Source organism: Portunus trituberculatus, chromosome 48, assembly GCF_017591435.1.
Source record: "Portunus trituberculatus isolate SZX2019 chromosome 48, ASM1759143v1, whole genome shotgun sequence".
In the NCBI taxonomy this organism is placed as follows: Eukaryota; Metazoa; Arthropoda; class Malacostraca; order Decapoda; family Portunidae; genus Portunus; species Portunus trituberculatus.
Genome location: NC_059302.1, coordinates 11,300,925 through 11,325,526, shown reverse-complemented (window position 1 = coordinate 11,325,526; position 24,602 = coordinate 11,300,925). Strand labels below are relative to the sequence as shown.

Genomic DNA, 24,602 nt, shown 5'->3' with positions numbered 1-24,602 from the left:
TTCTCTTGTGTTTGTTATTGACAAGAACAACCCCACACCACACAAACGCACCCAGCAAAGCCCTACCATGTGTTAGTGATGTCTCTGCCCATCATCTCACTGACTTATGTACTCTATTTTGTTCTGGGACATGATTAGTGTAATGTGAAAAAATTTGAAATGCTGGACTTATGAATACCAGCTTATACCCTCCAAGAGACCTTGGAGCTCTTGCAGTCCAGTCAATGGTAAGACTGAGCTTTAACATGTGTTCTTCTTGGTAAGATGATTGTTAGATGACTGCATGTAACTCACTGAAAACTTTGTCACCTGAGCATGTGAACCTCTACTGGTGAGTGGGAGCCATCCACCTGTGTGTGTGTGTGTGTGTGTGTGTGTGTGTGTGTGTGTGTGTGTGTGTGTGTGTGTGTGTGTGTGTGTGTGTGTGTGTGTGTTTCACTGTTTGATCTGCTGCAGTCTCTCAGACAGCCAGACGTTTACCCAACAGCTCAGAGCTCATTATTTCCGATCTTCATAGCCCTGAGACCAGGCACACACCACACACCACAACAAGGTCACAACTCCTCGATTTACATGTACCTACTCACTGCTATGAACACTACACGTGAAAGGAGATACATCCAAATATCTCCACCCGGCCAGGAATCAAGTCCTCTGGCTTGCTCTAACCACTGAGCTACCACTGTGTGTGTGTGTGTGTGTATGTGTGTGTGTGTGTGTGTGTGTGTGTGTGTGTGTGTGTGTGTGTGTGTGTGTGTGTGTGTGTGTGTGTGTTGAAGTCAAGATGATGATATTTACAAATTATTTATTTATTAGTCTATTTTGTTGTTGTTTGTTTGTTTATTCAAAAAACAAACATAACAATAAAACATGTCCATTTGAACTAAGAAAAAATAATTGCATATTCCATAAAAATATGAAATATATCAGATTTATATATATACATCCATGATGTAAAAAAAGAAAAAAAATTAAAGCAAATAGTGTAAGTATATGTTAAAACTTTTGAAAACATTGATTTAAATGTCCATCAGAAAACCAAAGAAATAATTACTGAAAACCCAACAGCAATAATAATGATAATATTTGAGTATTTAAAGGAACCATTATTCATTTACAGCAGCAGTGTGCCAGCCTTTGTTAGATGGATGTGGTGGGGGAGTGAGTGATGAAGGAAAGCCTGGGTGGTGACAGGGATGGTGTGTGCCTAGTTGATCTAGTGAATCATAAAACAGACATGTAAAGGGAGGAGAACGCGAAACAGATATCCACCAGTGAAGTGTGTGTGTACGTGTATGCGTGTATTGTTAGTGGTAATTATAGTAGTGATAGTGGTGGATGGGGCTAAACACAGGTGCTGGAGTAGTGGTGGTGAGTAATGGTGGTAGTGGTGGTAGTGGTGGTGGAGTTGTCGTGCACTAAACTGAGTGTTACCGTACTTGAGTCTGGCGTCGCTCCGAAGTCTGCGGCACCATCACACGTACCTCCGTCTGGCAAAGCCTCGCCCGGTCCACCTTGCCCCCGTCAGCACACACACTGAGGCGCGGCACAGCTAGGGCGTTCTTCTCACCCTGACGCTCCTTGCCTTCCTTCCCTGTCAGTGGTGGGCTGGTGTAACAGAGGCTTCCTCTGTACTCACCAAGAAACTGGCTCACTCAATGAATAACTAACTGACTAAACTGACTTACTGACAGACTGACTGAGTGGTTGACTGACTAGTTAACTATGTATTGATTGAATGACATACTAAGATTGGGTAACTAATCTAAGTGACAATGACCGATTGATTGATTGAATTATTACTGAGACTTGATCATCTTCTTTTAGAGATTTCATTGAAACCTTTGCTGTCACATTAGACATATCAAAAGCTTTTGATAGAGTCTGACACAAAGCTTGGTTCTCAAAACTACCCTCCTATGGTTTCTATCCTTCTCTCTGCAACTTTATCTCAAGTTTCCACTCCGACTGTTCTATTGCAACTGTGGTAGACAGCCACTGTTCTTCCAAATCTATTTATAGTGGTGCTCCTCAGGGTTCTGTTCTGTCATCCACTCTCTTCCTATTATTCATTAATGATCTTAACCAAACTTCTTACCCTATTCACTCTTACACCTATAATACTACCCTACACTTTTCCATATCTTTTTAGAGACGACCAACTCTTCAGGAAGTTAACAAGTCATGCAGGGACACCACAGAATGCCTGACTTCAGATCTTTCTAAGATTTCTGATTGGGGCAGAGAAAACTTAGTAGTGTTCAATGGCTTGAAAATTCAATTCCTCCATGTATCAACTTGACACAACCTTTCAGACAGCTATCCCCTCTTCTTCATTGACACTCAACTGCCCCTCTTCTATACTGAATATCTTCAGCCTTTCTTTTACTCATAATCTAAACTGAAAACTTCACATCTCATCTCTTGCTAAAATAGCTTCTATAAAACTAGACATTCTCCGCCAGCTTTTCTCACCCCCCATCTGCCAACTATGTACAAGGGCCTCATTCGCTCATGTATGGAATACTCTTTGCTTGTTTGGGGAGTTCCACTTACACAGTTCTATTAGATAGTGGAATCAAAAGCTTTTCATGTTATTAACTCCCCTTCTCTGACTGACTGTCGTCAGCCTCTTTCTCACTGCTGGAATGTTGCATCTCTTGCTATCTTTTACCTCTACTTTCATGCTAACTGTTATTTTGATCTTACTAACAGTATTCCTCCTCCTTCTCCTGTGGCCTCACTAATCAAGGCTTTCTTCTTCCTCTCACCCCTATTTAGTCCAACTCTCTAATGCAAGAGTTTAACCAGTACTACTCTGAATCTTTCATATCTTTCTCTGATATACTCTGGATCTCCCTGCCTGTGTCTGTATTTCCATCTTACCATGACTTGACTTCATTCAAAAGGGAGCTTTCAAGAAATTTATCCCTGTCTTTTTACTAACTCTATTGGATCTTCATGGAGACTGACAACTGAGTGGGCCTTTTTTTATCTTTTTGTTGCCTTTGGCCAGTTCTCCCTCTTACATTAAAAAAATCTTTTACAAGGGTCACTGGTCAAGAAAAACACAAAAGAGGAACTATAATTCCACTGAGGTGCCTGTCCCTAAAGAGATCTCAAGAGAATCAATGAAAATTGAAGGATAAGTGTCTTGACACCTCCTTTTTGAAAGATTTAAAATCATAGGAAAGAGAAAATACAGAAGCAGCCAGAGAGTTTCAGAGTTTATCAGAGACAGGGATGAATGATTGAGAGTACCGGTTAACTTTCAAATTAAAAAGAAGGACAGAAGTTAATGAAGAAAAATTGAAGGAATGTCAAGAGTCAATGCCAGAAAAGCAGTCTGACCTGGGGATATCTATAGTCTCTTCCACAGACAGGGCTGAGACTGATGTAAAAATTGCCACATTTAATTTTCTATTTTGAGTGAAAGGTGAGTGTGTAATTAGATGCATGCAGTTATATGTAAAGGAAGAGAGTTGTTTTTTGAGGACAGGCTGTGACTGCCCCACTGTGCAGTAAAGCCACAGTTGGGTTATTGAAGAGTTCACAGCACCCATTAATCCAGTGTTTACCTCACTGGGAGTATGCAATTATCATTTTGCAAAGCCCACATTGCCTCTATCTGACATATGATTCACTCCTGGGTCCTGTCATTTGTAGGTATACAAAGTGCCCTAACCATTATACCAATCACATTCATTGATGTCTATTAAGAACTTTTTACAATTAATGCAACAAACTGGTACATAAAAATCTCCAATTCTCTTCCCCCCAAAATTCTACTCCCTACTAAAATTTTCTCTTCTATTCTTTATATATGCATCTCCAAACCTGAGCAGTCTTGAGAGGAGGCCCACTTCTTCTTGTCCTCCACAGAGAGTCTATCATTCTTCTTGGATGACCTGCCCCAGCCCGAGGTGAGGGTGCCAAGGCGGGAGAAGGCGCGCATCACAATGGGGGAGTTGGGCACACTCTTGGGCCGCGGCGTCTCTATGTCAGGCACCTGCAAGTACTCATGTTAAGACCAAGACTAGGGAATGATGGTGACTCCTGCTTTGTCTAACGATGTTACAGAGGTTTCTATTTGTCTTTTTATTATCACAGAAGAGTATATTGGAGTCTTTTTATCTGGTTATGCTGAACAGAGAAAGTCTATAGCTTTACATGTGGCATACTGGATAAGGTGGTCTATCCAGACTCACAGGTTCGAATCTCACAGCCTTAAAACACTCTGCCATTTGTTGAGTGGTTTAAAGTTACCTACATATCACCATGATACCCAGGTTCTAGGTGGTTACACTCAAGATGAGCTTCAGTGATATGGGCCCTAATATTACCACTATAAATAAAATTGCCTGCGCCACTAATGGGCGGAAGCTGAACAGCGCTTCCCCTACACTCTTCAAGTGTGCCTACAGGCCCTATAGGCCTTACCATACAAAAAAAAAAAAACACTCAGTATCTGGCCTGTAACCAGTAAAATCTGTATATTAATTAAATTATACTGAGATTAAACAGATAACATCATACTGAGATTACAATGATGAGATAATAGGCCAATATTGCATCAGAGCAGCACACACTTCTCACAAGGTACATAAAAAATGGATTTTTATAACTTTCAATCCTCTCTTGTGTGTGTGTGTGTGTGTGTGTGTGTATTTACCTAGTTGTAGTTTTACAGGGCCTGAGCTTTATGCTCGTGTGGCCCCGTCTTCATATCTACACTTATCCAATTTTACTTTAAAAGTATGTACACTCGTTGCAGACACTACTTCTTCATTTAAACTGTTCCAAGTCTCAACACATCTTTGCGGAAACTAAATTTTTAACATCTCTCAGACATCTTCCTTTCTCAGTTTTTACTATGCGATCTTGTGCTTCTAAAGTCATATTCTTCTCTCAGGATCAGTTTCTCATTATCCACTTCATCCATTCCGTTAATCAATTTATAAACTTGTATCAGATCTCCTCTCTCTTCTTTGTTCCAAGGTTGGTAGATCCATTGCCTTTAGTCTCTCCTCATATGCCATCCCTTTAAATTCTGGAACCATTCTTGTAGCCATTTTTGTAGTCTCTCTAATTTTCTTATGTGTTTCTTTTTATGGGAGTCCACACAACTCCTGCATATTCCAATCTAGGTCTTATTTTAGTACTTATCAATTTCTTCATCATTTCCTTGTCCATATAGTGAAATGCTACTCCAATATTCCTTAGCAAATTATACGTCTCTCTGAAAATTCTATCAATATGGCTAACCGGTTGATTATTTTCTTCCATTGTCACTCCCAAGTCCTTTTCCTTTTTTACTTTTTCTAGTTCTACTCCATCTCCCATCTTATAGATTCCCACTGGTCGTCTTTCACTTTTTCCCATTTCCATGACATGGCTTTTGTCCACATTGAATTCCATCTCCCATTTTTTGCTCCATTTCCAGATCTTGTTTAAGTCTTCCTGTAGTATTTCACAATCCTCTTTTGTTTAATGACTCTGCACAGTTTCGCATCGTCCACAAACAGATTTATGTAGCTGTTCACTCCCTCTGGCATGTCATTTATATATACGAGAAAAAGTATTGGTGCCAATACTGACCCTGTGGCACTCCGCTGTCTACTGTTCTCCACTTGGACTTCATATCTTTAACTATCGTCCTTATTTCTCTCCCCCTTAAGTAATTCTTCATCCATCTCAATGTGCTTCCTTTTAAGCCACCCTTCTCCTCTAACTTCCATAGTAATCTTTCATGTGGCACTTTATCAAAAGCCTTTTTTAGATCTAAATAAATACAGTCAACCCATCCCTCTCTCTTGTACTTTATCAACTATTCTAGAGTAGAAACTCAATAAATTTGTCACACATGACCGACCTTTTCTAAAACCAAATTGGCTATTTGATAATATTTTGTTGTCTTCAAGAAACTCGATCCATTGCTTCTTTATTACTTTTTCACACATCTTGCATATTACACTAGTTAGTGATACCGCCTGTAATTTAAAGGTTCTTCCTTCCTTCCGCTCTTATATATGGGAACCACCTCAGCTCTTTTCCACTCCACTGGCACTGTTCCATTTTCTATTGAGCATTTCATGATGTTGTATATTGACTTGCTAGTTCTTCCCTACATTCTTTCAGTATTCTGCCTGAGACTTCATCCGGTCCCATTGCCTTTTCCTCATCCAATTCCGTCATCAACTTTTTATTTCAAGCTTGGTTACTTTAATCTCTTTCATATAGACAGTCTCTCTATTACCCTGTGGTCTTTCAAATTTGGATTCCTTAGTAAAGACCTCATGAAATTTACTATTTAACAGTTCTGCCATACTTTTGGGTCTTCCACCATTCCGTTTTCTCCTTTTAACCTTTCTATTGTTTCTTTTTGTCTTATTTTTCCATTTATGAATCTGTAGAACAATTTTGGTTGTTCCTTACATTTTTCGACAATGTCCTTTTCATAGTTCTTTTCTTCTTCCTTTCTCACCTTAGCATATTCATTTCTTGCTGTTTTGAAGTTTTCCTTATTTTCTGGATTTCTGTTTCTTCTCCACCTTTTCCATGCTCCATCTCGTTTCTCCTTTGCCCTAGCACATCTTGCATTAAACCAATCTTTCTTTCCTTCTTCTTTAGGTCTATATTTCGGAACATATTCCTGACCCCAGTTTTGTATATTTCCAAAAATAAGTTATATTTCTCTTGAACCGTTAATGAGTTTTCCATCTCCTCCCAGTTTACGTTTTAAAATAGTTCTTGAGATTCTCAATATCAGCCTTTCTGTAATTTAATCGGTCTCCTTTGTATGATTCATCTCTATCTTCCTTTCCTTCTTCTATATCCATCTCTAATATTACATGGTCACTCTTTCCCAATGGGCACTTGTATCTTATATCATCGTTAATTGGTATATCCCTTGTAAAAACTAGGTCTAATCTTGCCGGCTCATCGTTTCCTCTGAATCTTGTGTTTTCCTTTACTCTTTGGACCATCAAATTATCTATCATTAGGTTCAGGAATCTATCTCCCAGGCATCTTCCCCATACCACTTTCATAATTTTCCCAGTCTACCTCCTTACAGTTGAAATCTCCTATCAATATCACTTTTCTCCTTTCCTTAATGATTCTTGTAAGACTCCTTATTGTGTCATCTATCATGTCTCTATATTCTTGGTTAGTCCATGAGTTTGTTTTGGTGGCACATATGTTCCAATGATTGTTAACTCCTTTTTGTTAATATGCATCTTAACATACAGTATTTCTGATTTTCCTTCCCAAACTCCACTTGATTTACCACTATCTCCTTCCTTAACATCATCATGACTCCTCCTCCTCCTTTACCCACTCTGTCTCTCCTCCATATATTATACCTTTTATCTATGTCTATTTTATTGCCTCATTTAACTTTGTTTCCACCAGGCATACAATATCTGGTTCTTCTTTCTTTATGTAATCTCTTAATTCTAATTTACTAGATAAAATCCCATCTATGTTTGTATACATCATTTTTAATCTCTTGTTCTTATCATTTTTAGTTAAACTTGCTCCATTCTTTTCTCTTCTTTCTCTTTTATATACCATTTCCTTATCCTGTCTCCTATAATTCTCCAAAAATGCCTTCTTCTCCTCCTCTGACCTTTCATTATTTTTCTCTTTGCTTCTGCCACCAGTTCATTGTGTCTCTTCCTTTCCTCCTCGTTTCTATTTTTCTTTATATATATATATATATATATATATATATATATATATATATATATATATATATATATATATATATATATCTTTGCAACCTTCTGTTTCTCTGAGTTTCGTTTTTCTATATAGTACTTCTGCTGCTGCTTGTGATTTTAGTAATATCTTAATTGGTCTCACTGTTCCTTCTTGATATGGTCCCATTCTATGGATTTCTTCTACTTCCTCTTCTAAGTTCTGTCTATCCTCGTCATTCAGATGTTTTAGTAGGTCTTTTACTGATTTCATTTCGTCTTTTTCCCTTCTTGGTCTATATTTAACATTTTTTCTTTCAGTCCAAAAATAATTACACTCTTCTTTTTTCCGCAATTTCTCTTACTAAATTTTCTTTTTCTTGAGGACTCCTATCATTTTGCTTGTCATATTTTCATCTCTTTCTTTTAACTGTTCTTGAAATACTTCTTGAAATGATTCCTTGTCTTTCTTATCTTGGATTCTCCATGCTTGTACTTCTTTTTAATCACGTCTTGTACTCTTTCTTCTTCTTTGTTAACTAGATCTTTTAGCTTTTCTTTTCTTTCTCGGCTTTACCGAGTCCTTCTTCCATCAATTTCTTATAGTTCGCTATTTGGACTTTTAATTCTTCATTTTCGGTTCTTAGCCTAGTTTCGTTTTCTTCCACTCTTTTATCCTTTCTTTCAATTTCTGGAGCTCTTTATCCTGTTCTTCATTCTCTTTCATTCCCATACTCTCCTTTATCAATTTATCTAATTTACGTTCAATAGTTAAGACTCTATCAAATAGTGAAGTTTGCGCCGTATCAAAGCCTTCAAATTCTCCTCCTCCCTCACCAACATTGTCATCATCAGCTTTCATTCTTTCCCTTGTCACATACCTGCATTTAGATGTGTGTGTGTGTGTGTGTGTGTGTGTGTGTGTGTGTAATTCACCTCGGTCGTCTGCTGGTCACCCAGCCAGTCTTCCCCATTACGGAGCGAGCTCAGAGCTCATAGACCGATCTTCGGGTAGGACTGAGACCACATCACACAACACACACCGGGAAAGCGAGGCCACAACCCCTCGAGTTACATCCCGTACCTATTTACTGCTAGGTGAACAGGGACCACACATTAAGAGGCTTGCCCATTTGCCTTGCCGCTTACCGGGACTCGAACCCGGCCTCTCGATTGTGAGTCGAGTGTGCTAACCACTACACTATGCGGTGTGTGTGTGTGTGTGTGTGTGTGTGTATTTACCTAATTGTAACATACGGGAAAAGAGCTATGCTCGTACTGTCCCGTCTCCATATCTACTAATGTCCAGCTTTTTCTTAAAATCATGAATATTCCTTGCGTTGACCACTTCCACGTCTAAACTATTCCATGCTTCCACCCTTCTATGAGGGAAGCTATATTTTTCACATCTCTCCTATAAGTGGCCATTTTAGTTTTTCCCATGCCCTCTCGACATTCTTTCATTCCACATACACAGATCTTCCCTATCCATTTTTCCATGCCAATCATCACTCTGTATATTGCTATCAGGTCTCCCTTTCTCTTCTGTTTTCCAGGGTCGGAAGTTGCATTCTTTTCAGTCTGTCTTCATAAGTCAAATCTCTTAAGTCAGGCACCATTTTCGTTGCAGCCCTCTGTACTTTCTCTAGTTTCCTTATGTGTTTCTTTAAGTTCGGAGCCCACTGTATTGTTGCATATTCAAGCCTCGGTCTTATCATTGCAGTAATTATTTTCTTCATCATTTCTTCATCTAAATATCTGAACGCCACTCTTATGTTCCTCAATAAGTTCAATACTTCTCCAATTATTTTGTTTATATGTCTCTCTGGCGATAGGTCATTGGTAATTGTCACCCCAAGGTCTTTTTCTTCATGACTGGTTTTTATGTCTTCATTTCCTATCTTGTACATACTCCTGATTCTTCTTTCACTCTTGCCAAACTCTATTTTCTTGCATTTTGTCGTGTTGAACTCCATTTGCCATGTACAGCTCCATTTCCATATTCTGTCCAAGTCTTCCTGGAGTAGTTCGCAATCTTTGTCACATCTCACTTTTCTTAACAATTTTGCATTGTCTGCAAATAGGCTCACATAACTGGACACCCCATCCACCATGTCATTTATGTAGACCGCGAACATTACTGGTGCCAACACTGATCCCTGTGGAACTCCACTCTCCACCAAGCCCCATTCTGATGGTCTGTCCTTAATTATTGTTCTCATTTCTGTGTGTGTGTGTGTGTGTGTGTGTGTGTGTGTGTGTGTGTGTGTGTGTGTGTGTGTGTGTGTGTGTGTGTGTGTGTGTGTGTGTGTGTTTTTACCTATTTGTGTATTACAGGGCCCGAGCTAAGCTCTCTGTGTCCTGTCTCCTTGTCCATTCCTGTCATATCTCTCTTTCATCTGATTGACACACACCGCGTCAACGACATGACTGCTCAGTTTATTCCACTTATCAATGCTACGATGCGGGAAACTGTATTTTATCACGTCATTTAGACAGATGTCCTTTATTAGCTTTTTTCCATGTCCTCGGAGATAATTACTTGTGGTCACCTTTATCAACTCTCTATCCAGTATGTCAATCTTGTTCACCAATTTATACATAGTTATCATGTCTCCTCTTGTTCTTCTCTCTTCTGATGTGGTCACCCCCAGCTTCCTCAGTCTTTCCTCATAGTCTAACTCCCTGAGTCCTGGTACCATCCTTGTTGCCAGCCTTTGTACCCTTTCTACCTTCTTCACATTTTTTTCATATGCGGTGACCAGACACATGCTGCATATTCTAGCTGGGGTCTTATTAAGGTGCATAATATCTTCTTCATCATTCCTTCATCTAGGTTGTGGAATGCAAGGCCAATATTTTGAAGCATGTTGTATCTTTTCAAAAAAATCTTGTTAATGTGTTTCTCCGGTGACAAAGTGTTTTGCACGGTTACTCCTAAGTCTTTCTCCTCATTGGTCTCTTTAATTTTCTCATTACCCAGTCTGTAATCCCAGTTTGGTCTGTATCTACTTCTTCCCATTTTCATAACATGGGTCTTGTCTATATTAGATTCCATCTGCCACTCTTTACTCCACTCATATATTTTATCAAGATCTTCCTGTAACTTGTTACATTCTTCCACATTCTTTACTCTCCTCATAATTTTAGTATCGTCCGCAAACATGTTCATGTAACTGTCAATTCCTACTGGCATATCATTAACATAAATCAAAAACATGATGGGACCCAGCACTGACCCTTGTGGAACTCCACTGGTTACCTTCTTCCACTCGGACTTCCTTCCTCTCACCACTATTCTCATTTCTCTTCCCATTAAGTAATTTTCCATCCATTTTGCTAGTTTATCATTTACTCCTCCAGTCATCTTTAGTTTCCACATCAGTCTATTGTGTGGTACTTTATCAAAGGCCTTTCTCAAGTCCAGGTAGATAGCATCCACCCATCCCTCTCTATGTTGCAGTATGTAAGTCACTCTTGAATAAAAACATAATAAATTGGATACACACGATCTTCCTTTTCTGAAACCAAACTGCCTTTCACTCAGAATGTTTTCACTTTCTAGATACTCACTCCACTTAGCTTTAATTACTTCTTCACATACCTTGCACAATATACTAGTCAACGATACTGGTCTATAATTTAGCGGTTCCATTCTACTACCATTCTTATATATAGGCACAATGTCAGCTCTTTTCCACTCTTTCGGGACTAATCCTGTTCGTATGGAGGTTTCCACAATATCAAATATGGGGTTCAACAATTGATCCTTACATTCTTTTAGCAACCTCCCAGATATGCCATCAGGCCCCATTGATTTATTAATATCCAGATTGCTTATAATTTTCCTTACGTCTTCCTTAGTAACCATGATGCTTTATTTCCGTAGGCCTTCCTCCCATAAAATGCTCCTCCTTTGTAAACACTTTGCAAAAGTTGTCGTTCAAAATCTCAGCTATCTCTCCAGCATCTTCATATACTTCTTCCCTGTTTTTTACCTTTTCTATTGCCTCCCTTTTATTTAGTTTTCCATTTATGAATTTGTAAAACATTTTTGGGTCACTATCACAGTTTTCCACCACCCTCTGTTCATATTCCTTCTGTGCTGTTCTCCTTACTTCAACATATCTATTCCTTGCTGTTTTGTAGCCTTCCCTTGATAATACATCACTGCTTTTCTTAAGTTTCTTCCATGCCTTTTCTTTTTTTCTTTGTTCTTTTTTGCTTCTTCACAATTTCTATTAAACCACTGTTTATTATTTAAAGTCCCCTTCCTGTAATATGGCACAAACTTTTTCACAGCAGAGTTATACAAATCCATAAATTTATCGTACTTCAATTGCATATCTCTTTCCTGGTATACCACGGACCAGTCAACTTCATTAAAGAACTCCCTTATATGGTTATAATTTGCCCTAGTATAATTTAATTTTTCCTCCCTGCGTTCTACAATCTTATTCGTGCTTAATTCTGTATCCAGCTCAAAGCTTAGGACATCATGATCGCCTTTCCCCAAGGTACTTTCATGTTCAATTTCCTCTTTTAGAGAGATTCCCCTGGTAAATACCAAATCCAACCTTGCTGCAACATCCTGTCCCCTGCATCTTGTTGGTGATCTCACCCACTGCACCATCAAGTTATTTGTTGCTACCTTTAACAATTCTTCTACCCACTCACCACCTTTCACCACTTCGTAGTCTTCCCACACTATTTCTTTGCAATTAAAGTCTCCAACTATCATCACTCTATCCTTTCTGTTGAGTTCTTGCTTCATTCTGTCTAGAGTATTTCTCATCACCATTTGGTACTGTTCATATTCCCAAGCACTGGTTCTGGGTGGTATGTATACTGTTATAATATCAATGTCCCTCTTGCCATCTGTTATAAGCATACTTATCACTTCCTCATTTCTCTTACTATAGTTCACCTCCTTCACTATCAGATAATCCTTAGTAAGAACCATTATACCACCACCACCTTTATTTTTTCTATCATTTCTCCATACTTTGTAGTGTTTTACAACAAACCAGTCTAGCTTTATTTCGGGCCTTAGCTTTGTTTCCACTACACACATTATGTCCAGTTCGTTATTTCTTAGGTAATCCATACATTCTAGCCTCTTAGACAGAAATCCATTCCCAGTCTCGTTCTTCCATGTAATGCCTCCACCACTTCTTTAGCCTCCCATTTCTCATCCTCCAAAAAAACTTGATCTTTTCCTCCTCTGTTCTTTCGTCATTCCTCTCCTTCTCTTCAGATACTAGCTCCTTCGTCTTCATTCTCTCATCTTGTGACATATTTCTTCTTATGTAAATTGTTTTGGTTTCCTCAGAGTCCTTAAGTTTCCAAGCCCTCCTCAACAAGGCCTCCGCTGCCACCTGAGACTTTAGTTTCAATTTTAATGGTCTATTCTTGCCTTCCTCAAAAGCTCCCAATCTGTGTGTGTGTGTGTGTGTGTGTGTGTGTGTGTGTGTGTGTGTGTGTGTGTGTGTGTGTGTGTGTGTGTGTGTGTGTGTGTGTGTGTGTGTGTGTGTGTGTGTGTGTGTGTGTGTGTGTTTGTGTGTGTGTGTGTGTGTGAATATTTACCTAGTTGTATTGTACATGGTTTAAGTGGGACTCATAGTGTCCTGTCTCCATATCTCCACTTATCTAATTTTTCTTTAAAGTTATGCAAATTATGTGCTGTAACAACTTCAACATTCAATGCATTCCACTTTTCAACCATTCTCTGTGGAAAACTGTATTTTCCAATAACTTTCACACACTGCCTCATCCTAATCTTCTTTGCATATTTTCTTGTCCTTCCAGCTTCTATCACCAGCACCAGGTCTTGCTTGTCTATCTTTTCAATACCATTAACTATTTTATACAATATTATTAGGTCTCCTCTTTCTCTTCTATCTTGTAAGGTTGGCAGTCTCATTTCTTTCAGTCTTTCTTCATATGTTAGGTCCTTTAGTTCTGGCACCATCTTTCTAGCTATCCTCTAGATCTGTTCTAATCTTCTTATATTGTTTTTCAAGTTCAGCAACCACACCACTGCTGCATATTCCAACTGTGGACGTATCATACTTATAATAATTTTTTCAACATATCTTTGTCTAAGTACTAAAATGCCACCCTAATATTAGTTAACATTTTATACATTGTTCCAAATATCTTATGTGTTTTTCAGGGCTCAGAGTTTCTTGTATAACCACTCCTAGATCTTTTTCCTCTTTAGTCTTCATTATTTGTTCCTTTCCTATCAAGAAGTTCCATACTGGTCTTCTCTTACTCTTTCTTAATTCCATTACATGACATTCTTGGCATTAAACTCTAACTTCCATTTCTTACTCCACTCATAAATTTTGTCTATATCTTCCTGCAGCAGTAAATAGTCTTCTCGGGTCTTGATTATTCTTAGCAATTTTGCATCATCAGCAAACAAATCAATATAACTGGTCACTCCATACTGTGTGTCATTTACATATACCTGAAACATAATGGGAGCTAACACTGACCCTTGTGGCACTCACTTGTTACTTTATTCCAAGATGAGTATGTATCTCTGAACACAGTTCTCATCTCTCTGTCCTTTAAGTAATCCCTTATTCAATTTCTCTCAATCCTCCTATGTTCTCCAACTTCCAAAGTAGTCTGCTATGTGGGACTTTATCAAAAGCCTTTTTTTTATGTCCAGGTATACCGTGTCCACCCATCCATCTCTGCTCTCCAGTCTTTCTACTACTCTTGAGTAGAAACTTATTAAATCTGACACATTTGATCTTCCTATCCTGAACACAAATTGTCTGTTTGATATAACTTATTCTTCTTCCAGATATCCATTTTCTTTGATAACAATTTCACATATCTTCACAACACATGTAAGTGACACGGTCTGTTGACTTTCCTCCTTTGAATATTAGGATTATGTTAGCTCTCTTCAATTCCAGTGGTACTCTCCCTTCTTTTCATGAGCTTTTAACCATTTCCCAAACTCGTTCTAACAATTGATCTTTACATTCCTTAAGTACTCAGCCTGGCACACCATCCAGCTCCATCGCTTTTCTGACATCTAAATTTTCTGGTAGTCGTCCAATATCTTCTTTGTGCACTATGATTTCTTGCAAGCTCTGACAATGCAATGTCGTATTTGGTTCTGTAAACTCCTCTTCTTCAGTGAACACAGTTTTGAAACTCTCATTCACTATTTCACTCATTTCCTTTGCTGTTTGGTATGTTTTCTCTCCTTTAATTATTTTTTTCTATGGTTTCCTTATTCTTCATCTTACTTGTAGAAAAGCTTGAGTTCATCTTTGCTTTTCCACACCACATCTTTCTCAAAGTTTCTTTCTTTCTCTCTCCTTACTCAAATATATACATTTCTAGTATCCTTATACTGCTGTCTGTTGCTTTCATTTATCTGCTTTTTGAGTTTCTTCCAAGCTTTATCCTTTTAGCTTATATATCTGGCATTGTACCAAGCTTGTATACTTTTTTTTACTCTATGGATTGGTATGTATTTCCTCATTCCCTCATTATACTTCTGTAGCAATAGTTTATATTTTCCTTGGTCTGTCTTTCTGTTCATAATGTTCCTCCATTCAATGCCAACAAAAAATTGTCTTTACTTTTTTCAAAATTTGCTCTTGCATAATTTAATCTCTACTTTTTGTAGTCCTCCCAGTATCTTAGCACATCCTCTTCCTACAAGGTCACTTCTTCCATTGGACTCTGATATTGTATGATGGGAGGGAACTTCAACATCTAAGTGAATACTAGGTCAAGCAATGATGGATTTTCTTCCCCTCTATACCGTGTTGGTTCCTCCCAGGCGCGGATACAGGGGGGGGGGCCCAGGGGGCCCGGGCCCCCCCCCCAAATCTCCGCTCCCCTTTAAAAATCTCGACTGTATGCTCTGCCATCACTAATCACTATCCATTGGTCTTCACTATCTTGATGGCGGCGGGCCCCCCCCAAATAGATATTCTGGATCCGCGCCTGGTTCCTCCACCCGCTGATCCAATGTATTCACCATAGTTAACTGTAACATCTCCTTGCTCCACTGTCCAGCATTACCCATTACTTTCATCTCTTTCCAGTTTACTCTTTTGCAGTTGAAGTCTCCTATTAATAGTATTTTTCCAACTCTTCTTATGATATTATCAAAGCACTTAATCACCTCTCCTTGCATTTCCTTATGTTATTCTGTTCTCCATGTATTTGTCTTAGGTGGCACATGCACAACTATGATTTTCCTTTTTCTAATTTCTTCTGTCTTGATTGTTACTCCCACTACTTCTGCCATGCCATCTCTATAGTGCACTTCCTCCACACATATATTATCACAAACCATTATTAGCACTCCTCCTCCTCCTTTACCCTTTCTGTCTCTTCTCCAACTTTTGTATCTCTCTTCCTTAAAGCTATAACATGGATCTCCTCCTTAGCTTTGTTTCTACTATGCACATTAAATTTGGTCTTTTCTCCTTCAAATTTTTTTTTTTTTTTTTTTTTTTTTTACATTACAAGGGCACTGGCCAAGGGCAAACAAAGTGTTGGAAAAAAAAAATCCGCTGGTTGCCAGGCCCTGTTAAGAGGAAAGTAGAAAGAGAAAAACAAAAAATCTAAAAGGAGGGTCCAGTTAACGTAAGAGGTGTCTTGACACTCCTCTTTGAAAGAGTTTAAGTCATAGGCAGGTGGAAATACAGACACAGGTAGAGAGTTCCAGAGTTTACCAGTGTAGGGAATGAAGGAGTGAAGATACTGGTTAACTCTTGCATTAGGAAGATGGACAGAATAGGGATGAGAAGAAGTAGAGAGTCTTGTGCAGCGAGGCCGCAGGAGGGGGAAGGCATGCAGTTAGCAAGTTCAGAAGAGCAGACAGCATGAAAACAGCGGTAGAAGACAGATAAAGATGCAACATTGCGGCGGTGACTTAAAGAATCAAGACAGTCAGTTAGAGGAGAAGAGTTGATAAGACGAAAAGCTTTAGATTCCACCTTGTTTAGTAAAGCTGTGTGTGGATCCCCAGACATGAGAGCCATACTCCATACACGGGCGGATAAGGCCCTTGTACAGAGCAAGCAGCTGGGAGGGAGAAAAATGGACGAAGACGCCATAGGACACCTAACTTCTTGGAAGCTGATTTAGCAAGAGTAGAGATGTGAAATTTCCAGTTTAGATTTTTAGTGAAGGATAGACCGAGTGTGTTTAATGTAGAGGAGAGGGAAGTTGAGTGTTATTGAAGAAGAGAGGATAGTTGTCTGGAAGGTTATGTCGAGTAGATAGTTGTAGAAATTGAGTTTTGAGGCATTGAACAAAACCAGGTTTTCTCTGCCCCAATCAGAAACAAGTGAAAGATCAGAAGTTAGGCGTCCTATAGCATCTCGCCTTGAGTCATTTAATTGTTGTTGGGTTGGGCGTCTGTTGAACGCTGTTGAATAATGCAGGGTGGTATCATCAGCATAGGAGTGGATAGGGCATTGAGTCAGATTTAGGAGATCATTGATGAATAATAGAAAGAGAGTGGGTGATAGGACAGAACCCTGTGGAACACCACTGTTGATAGTTTTAGGGAAGAACAGTGACCGTCTACTACAGCAGCAATAGAACGATCGGAAAGGAAACTGGAGATGAAGGTACAGAGAGAAGGATAGAATCCGTAGGAGGGTAGTTTAGAAATTAAAGATTTGTGCCAGACTCTATCGAAGGCTTTCGATATGTCAAGGCCGACAGCAAAGGTTTCACCGAAGTCCCTAAAAGAGGATGACCAAGATTCAGTTAGGAAAGTAAGAAGATCACCAGTAGATCTGCCTTTACGGAAACCATACTGGCAATCAGAGAGAAGGTTGTGAGCTGATAGATGCCTCATTATCTTCCTATTAAGGATAGACTCAAAGGCTTTAGAAAGGCAGGAAATCAAAGCTATAGGGCGGTAGTTAGAAGGATTGGAGTGGTCACCTTTTTAGGGACAGGTTGAATGTGAGCAAACTTCCAGCAAGAAGGATAAATAGAAGTAGAGAGACACAGATGAAAGAGTTTGACCAGGCAGTGAGCGAGTTCGGAAGCACAGTTTTTGAGAACAACAGGAGGGACTCCATCCGGACCGTAAGCCTTCCGAGAATCAAGGCCAGAGAGGGCCAGGAAAACGTCTTTATAAAGAATTTTAATTTTAGGGATGAAGTAGTCAGAGGGTGGAGGAGTAGGAGGAATATGCCCAGAATCATCCAAAGTTGAGTTGGTAGCAAAGGTTTGAGCGAAGAGTTCAGCTTTAGAATAGTCTCTAACCTCTAACACACTGGACGATAACCCATCTATATTTATAAATGTCACTCTTAATTTCTTGCCTCTTCCATTACTTTCTCTTTCTTTTGAAGATACCACTTCTTTAATCTCATATCTAGAACCCTCCAGTAGAAATTCTTTTCTCAATCTCTGTACTTTTCTCATTTTTTTCCTTAGCTTAATTTCTTAGCACTTTCTCCTTTTCTCTCTCTTCCAGGGTAATACCTCTTTTTATCCATATATTGTTAAATTCAGTATCTTTAGCCAATTTTCCTTTACTTGCCATTATCTCCTTTACTGCCACTTGTGATTTCATTCTCACTTTCAGTGGAGAAAGTGATCAGATTGGAAAGATTTAGTGAAGGGGAAAACATTCCCAATTTAATCACTTCCTCCACTTCTTGTTCCAACCCCTGCATGCTGTCTTGAATTAACTTAATAACACCCTTTGTCAAATCTCTCTCTTCTCTTTGCCTCACAAAGTTGTTACTTTTCTTTATTTTTTTCTTCAGTTCAAAAATTAGGATACATTTCCTCTTCTCCACTGTCCCTCACCAAATCTTCCTTTTGTCCTTAATTACTTGTATTACTGTGTCATTTGTCTTTTCTTGTATGTATCTTTACTACCTCTGAGAATTTATTTTTTTCCTCTTCCTGTTCCCTTTTCCAGGTATTTCTTAATTTCTCCAATTTGATCTCAACCAATCCATTTTCCACTTTGCCTGCCCCATCCTGTACTTCCTGTTGTAGGCTTTATAAAGACTCCTCATTCGCAACATGTAGCCATTAATATATCATTTTGTTTCTTTACCTTCTCCATCTCCTCTTCCATCACCTGGTTTACTTCTCTTACTTTCTCACATTCTTCTATTTTTACGTTTAGTTCAGTTTTTCTTTTTTTTCAATTAATTTGTCTTGTTTTCCATGATACTTGAGATCACTTCCTTCATATATCTCATCTCCTTCTCCACGTTCATCAGCCTTCTCACATTACCTTTTTCCTCTCTAAATCCTGAAAATTCCTTGTCAGTGTTATCTTCTCCCAATCTCTTCAGTCCTACTGGTGTTTCAGTACATCTTCGGTTTCCTAGACATGACGAATGTTTTGAAATAATACGTCTGGCAGCGCCACCTATTTCTGCCTCTCCCTCCAAATTGCACTGCAAACGGCACCCAAACCTTGCTTATTCCAGGAGACAGGACAACCTTATGGCCTCATTCCCTCCTGTACATACAGTCTAGGTTTGCTTCACAACGCCTGATGTGGGAGTATGTTCCTCTGGGAGCTCCGGGGAACACAACCGCTCACAAGGAAGTTCCCGGTGTGTGCGTACTGCGTAATTCATTCATCACGGTCGTTTGCTGGTCACCCAGCCAGCCTTTCTCATTACGGAGCGAGCTCAGAGCTCAAAGACCAATCTTCGGGTAGGACCAAGACCACAATACACTCCACACACCGGGATAGGGAGGCCACAACCCCTCGAATTACATCCCGTACCTATTTACTGCTAAGTGAACTGGGACTACACAATTTTTTAAGAGGCTTGCCTATATGCCTCGCCGCTTTCCGGGATACGAACCCGGACCCTCTCGGTTGTGAACCTAGCGTGCTAACCACTACACTACGCGTGTGTGTGTGTGTGTGTGTGAGTGTGGGGTTACTCCATAAGTTTCATTAAACAAACATAAGGAAAGTCTCACCTGAAGGAAGTTGGAGCTCTTTGGTTTGTGTGAGGGTGAATGGAGGGTGGGGACGGCTCGTGCCAGGATGTCCGCAACTGACACTTGCGGGGAGCCAAAGCCTGTGCTGAAGCCGTACAGCATCTCCTGGAACACTCTGGAGGGAAGAGGAACCATGAGTCAGGAGCAGAGGAAGAGTGAAGTGGTAAGATGAAAGGAAATTAAACAGATATCGGGAAAATTACCATTGCTTAATGGTTAATCCTGTCACTACAAAATGCAACACCACAATGTACTACTTGAAATAAAATCTTAATAGGCATCAACAAAATAAGAGAGATGGTAAATAAAGTAATATACAGAGGTCCTCTTTTAATTCGCATCTCAGTTAATACGTTTCCCGCTTAATGCGCGCCCTCACTTTGTTTCCATCATACATTGTGCAAAATTTCCAACTTTATGCGCACTGGGCGCAAGAAACTTTCATTTAAAAAGAAAATATATTTGTTATAATTTTTTTTCACCAAAAACCATTAAAATAAATTCAAATAAATCTAGAAATTATATTCTAAGAACAAAAATAATAATTAAATGTCAAAATATATAACTTAAACATTAGATAACAAAGAACCAACAAGACAGTTCGATGCCGTTTTTATGTTTTGGTCCAGGCATGTTGTTCCAGCTTGCCTGTGTTACGCTTTCATGTTAAACGTTTGCTAAGCATTATGATATTTTTGACCTTTGCAGGTTTGTGATACGTAATATCTGTGATCTTTCTAGGTATGTGAATATGGCTCCTTCCAAAATACGAAAGAGAAGGGTGGTACAGGTATAGCTTATCAAGAAATGTAAAATATTTTCGCTTCAAGAGAAACTAGAAATCATAGCCAAGGTTGAGGCAGGTGAGAAGCTCTGTGAAGTAGGCAGATTTAACTCTATTAATAAGTCCACAATGCGTAACATGGTGAAATATAAAGGTAGGCAGTCGTGATGGGTCCCGGTTTCAATCTTATTTATAAAATAGGGTTCTATTATTCGGTTCTTGGTTCCTTTCCCGTGCGTTAAGAGAGGACTCCTGTATTTATCCATTTTTAGATTGACTAAAGCTCAGAAGTGACTGTGAAACAAGACGAACTCAGAAAGGTTTGTTATTAGTAAACACATTACTAAATAGCAGGAAAAGCCATTAAAATGTGTGATAAGATTACCTAATATTGCTGGTGTATGATTGAAATAAAGGCGATACTGGAGAGAATGGGGCGGCAGAAGTTACCTGTTCTCTTAGGTATCGCCTGAATTAATTAACAGGTATCACTGGTTAAGTGTACAAATAGATTATGTAAAAAACTAACCACGGGTAAAATAAGTGTGGTGGTGCGCAGGTGTGATGATGGTGGGCAGGTGTGGTGGTGGTAGTAATGCGTAGGTGGTGCCGTGGTCGTGGAACGTTGTGTACTGGTTGAAAGGTGTGAATGATGATCTACAGATGTGGTGGTGGAGGTGGGCAGGTGTAGTGTAGTGGCTGATAGGCGTATCGGGATGGGCAATGAGCAGAGGCAGTGGCAGGGCAGGTATGGCGGAAGAGCGGTGTCGTATTCGTGGTCTACTTCATCCTATAATTAATTGATTTTTCCAGGTCTTGAGCCATGTCGGTGTGGACAGCAGTGAACAAATATCTTCAATGAGCCTTTGTAAAAATTAGACTATGAGCATATGTAATATTCGTAGTTTTGTGGGTGGATAGCCGCTAACATGTGGCAAACTACAAACACATCACGCTGTCATCAACATTGCTGAAGACTTGGAAAGGAAAGGCTTGGGCTTAATGCCTATCGATTGCACAAGGAGTCATTAAGGCAGATATTTCAGCTTGTGGCCAATCCTTAGCTGAGATTGAAGAGAAAACAGTATACCAATCTCACCAAGTTACTACCGTGGAGCAGGATCGATTTCACGACCACGAGCCAACCACTTTACCACAGAGTAGCCGGAATATAGATATGAAATACATCCCTTGTGTTGACAGTATTTTTTATAAGGTGTTAACACTCATCAAATCTTCCGTTTGTAAACAAAAAGCTGACACCTACACAGTCGTGGGCAAATGTACTATGCGAGTATGCACTTATTCCTAATTTCATACTGTTCAGTCTTCATACTTTGACTCAATCTCATCTTAAGGCGCAGTATTTATCAGAAAACATAGAAGTAAATAAATAAATAAATCTGGACAGTGAATAAAGTAAGACATGAAAAGGATGAATACCAATGAAAGGCAGTATTAATAAACGCTTCGCTCTCTCACCACGACTATTTTCCAGGGCCACAAGGATGATTAGCTGCGTTCCCAACACTGCTTCTCCTTTCATTGAAGTAGATTGTTGTTAATATTTCACTAAAACCGTAAGAACCCCTTTCAAAAGCACGTGCAGCTCTCAACTACTAGAACCTTTCGAAATAATGGAAGTGCGGCGCAGATGTGTTTCAGAAAATTCATCTAATACAACAGCGGAAGTGACAGAGATTCATAATCCGTCCAGTCAAGTAAAGAAAAACAAGAACACTCCACATAACAGGCCTGGTAACAATAATAGTGGCAATAGACAGGTGTAGCAGGATTAGAGCGTGCACTGAGCATGGCTTGCCGTGTGTGCTTCCTCACCTACTGCGCACCCCTAGGATGGCCCTTACGCCGTACAGCTTGCACTTCTCCTTGCCTGACCCCACCAGGAAGGTCACGTCGAAGAGCATGTTGTTAAACTGGTTGTCGCTGTTGTGGAAGGCACGGGTGAAGTCCTTGGCCAGCTGATCGTGCCCCTCGAACAGGTCCCGCACCGAGTCCAGTAGCGGCGATGACGGCCGCATGTGACCGATAGGCCGCCACGACCCGCGTCTGAGAGAGAGTGAGTGACTACGTGAAGTCCACATCAATTTAGCGTCTATAATTACATGTGGGGGTGTTCTATCTATATTGGGTGAAGGGGCTGTAGGGGGTTTCGTAAGTTTGAAAAGTTTGAGAACCACTGAACTAAACGATTGGGAAAAAGTCATGAAGTGCTACTGAAGGAGAGGCTGAGGGAGGGAGTGTAGCCGTGGTACCTGTAGGGCTTGGGTATCTGGCCTGTCTCGGCGTGGTTCTGCAGGTTGTTGACAAGGTCCTCCAGCATCTGGGAGCGGGTGCGGTCCTGCATACGGGCAAACTTGGGCGCAGAATAGGAGGCACGTTCTCCGTTCACAATCTTGGTGAGGAGCCACTCGCGGAACATGGGGCCCTTCTCGAAGCAGCTCTGCTCAAACAGGTAAGGTTTGTACGCCCCCACCTCGTCCCTCGACACAACGGCCACCTGCAGGAACGGGTGTGAGTGTGACACCGCCAGTGTGTGAGTGTTAATGGTTGGATGATTGACTGAAGGGGAGTTACAAGTCGATGAAATGAATGTTATGTGATTTTCTGCTGCAGGACTGACGAGACTGAATACATCAAGAAGGAAAACATTACAGACGCAACAAGCACACGCTGACTGTGGGGCAAAGCTAGCGAGGAGAGACTGAGGTTGTTTAGGAAGTGACAAGTGGAGACATGTCTGTATTTCCAGTTTCCAATGACTTGACTTCATTTAAGAGGGAGGTTTCAAGACATTTATCCCAGTCTTCTGGCTAACCCTTTCGGATCTTCCAGGGGACTGGCGACTGAGTGGGCCCTTTTCTAATCTTTTTGTTGCCCTTGGCCAGTTTTCCGCTTTTACATGAAAAAAAAAATATATATATGATGAGGAGGATGCTGGCGATTAATCTATTCGCCATAAGAAAGAGAGAAAGACCTAGGATATTAATGGATGGGTGTGACTCAAGAAGGCGCAAGAGGCCAACCAGGTTAGCGAAGGTTGATCCGCTGTGACGAAACCAAATGGAAACAGCCCAAAGAACACTGCATGAGGTCATAATATTATGGTGCTAGGCACTGCTAGCACAAAAGGGTGTAATGGAATAACACGGCAGCCTTTGTAACGAAAAGAAAGAGTGCTGTTGCAAATCCATATCCCAACCAGATGATGACGATGATAATGATAATATGGGATTCTAGAACTCAGGAGATCAGAGACTTGAAAACACAGGAACTCATGAACTAAGGAAGTCACCAATTGAGAAGCTCACCTCGTATCTTGTAGGCTTGAACTTGATCCTGGGACTTGTCCTGACCACGATGAAGGTGTGCAGGAAGTGTGACTTGATGCAAGCTGGAGAGAAAGGTGTGTTGTCTGCTTCCAGAAACACCACGCACACGATGTCGTTGCCGATGTGTCGTTTCCTCTGCAGCTGTGAGATGGAGGGACAAGGAACGAGGGTAAGGTTTTTTTTTTTTCATGTTTCTTATCTCTACCAACAGCCACGTGTACAAACAGGTTTACATGTAGACTTGAGGTATCTGCACTCAAAAGAATCTTAAACAAAAGCTGACAGAACACATGTACGAGCTAAGATTCAATACACCATGTACTCATTGTCCTGCTGGTATTCGTATCCTGTTCAGTCCTCACCTACTGTCATCACTTACACTCACTTTTCTATCATTTTCTTTTTAGGAGGGGTACCGGCTCACGGCAACAAAACTAATCCTAAAAAGTAACACTCTCATCATCCTCCAGCGGGCTAATACAATGGATGAACTTTTTACTTTGTTTATAGTATTTCTCCTATCTTGGATTTTTTCTTCATTAGTTCTCATTGTTACTTTTAGTTGTACATTTTTCTATTATCATTATTTTGTCATGCACGGAAGAGTAGACAGATTCCAACTTCTGGCATTTCGTCGCCAACATTCTAAATCATTGCTAACATCTTTGTAAACTGTTCATCCATGTAATTCTTAGGATCAGTAGCCAGGATGGAACCAGAAATGATGGATTCAAGCTTGAAAGGAAAATTGGGTTTAAGAGATGGGAAGAAACC

The 24,602-nt window shown here is 40.0% G+C and overlaps 1 protein-coding gene across 4 annotated transcripts in view; it reads right to left on the bottom strand.

Annotated features, from left to right (window-relative positions):
• Positions 1 to 24,602, bottom strand: part of LOC123498826 — a 111,936-nt gene that overhangs the window by 37,060 nt on the left and 50,274 nt on the right. For 2 of the 4 annotated variants that reach the window (XM_045246272.1, XM_045246271.1), the window contains 6 exons: positions 23,808 to 23,969; positions 22,752 to 22,996; positions 22,315 to 22,545; positions 19,671 to 19,806; positions 3,838 to 4,009; positions 1,252 to 1,594 (listed from right to left, as the gene is read on the bottom strand). In XM_045246272.1, coding sequence (XP_045102207.1) covers positions 1,431 to 1,594; positions 3,838 to 4,009; positions 19,671 to 19,806; positions 22,315 to 22,545; positions 22,752 to 22,996; positions 23,808 to 23,969 — 1,110 coding nt within the window. In that variant the 3' untranslated portion in view covers positions 1,252 to 1,430. Of the gene's footprint in view, positions 1 to 1,251; positions 1,595 to 3,837; positions 4,010 to 19,670; positions 19,807 to 22,314; positions 22,546 to 22,751; positions 22,997 to 23,807; positions 23,970 to 24,602 lie in introns of those variants that run through there. The other 2 variants (XM_045246274.1, XM_045246273.1) reach the window with 2 other exon arrangements.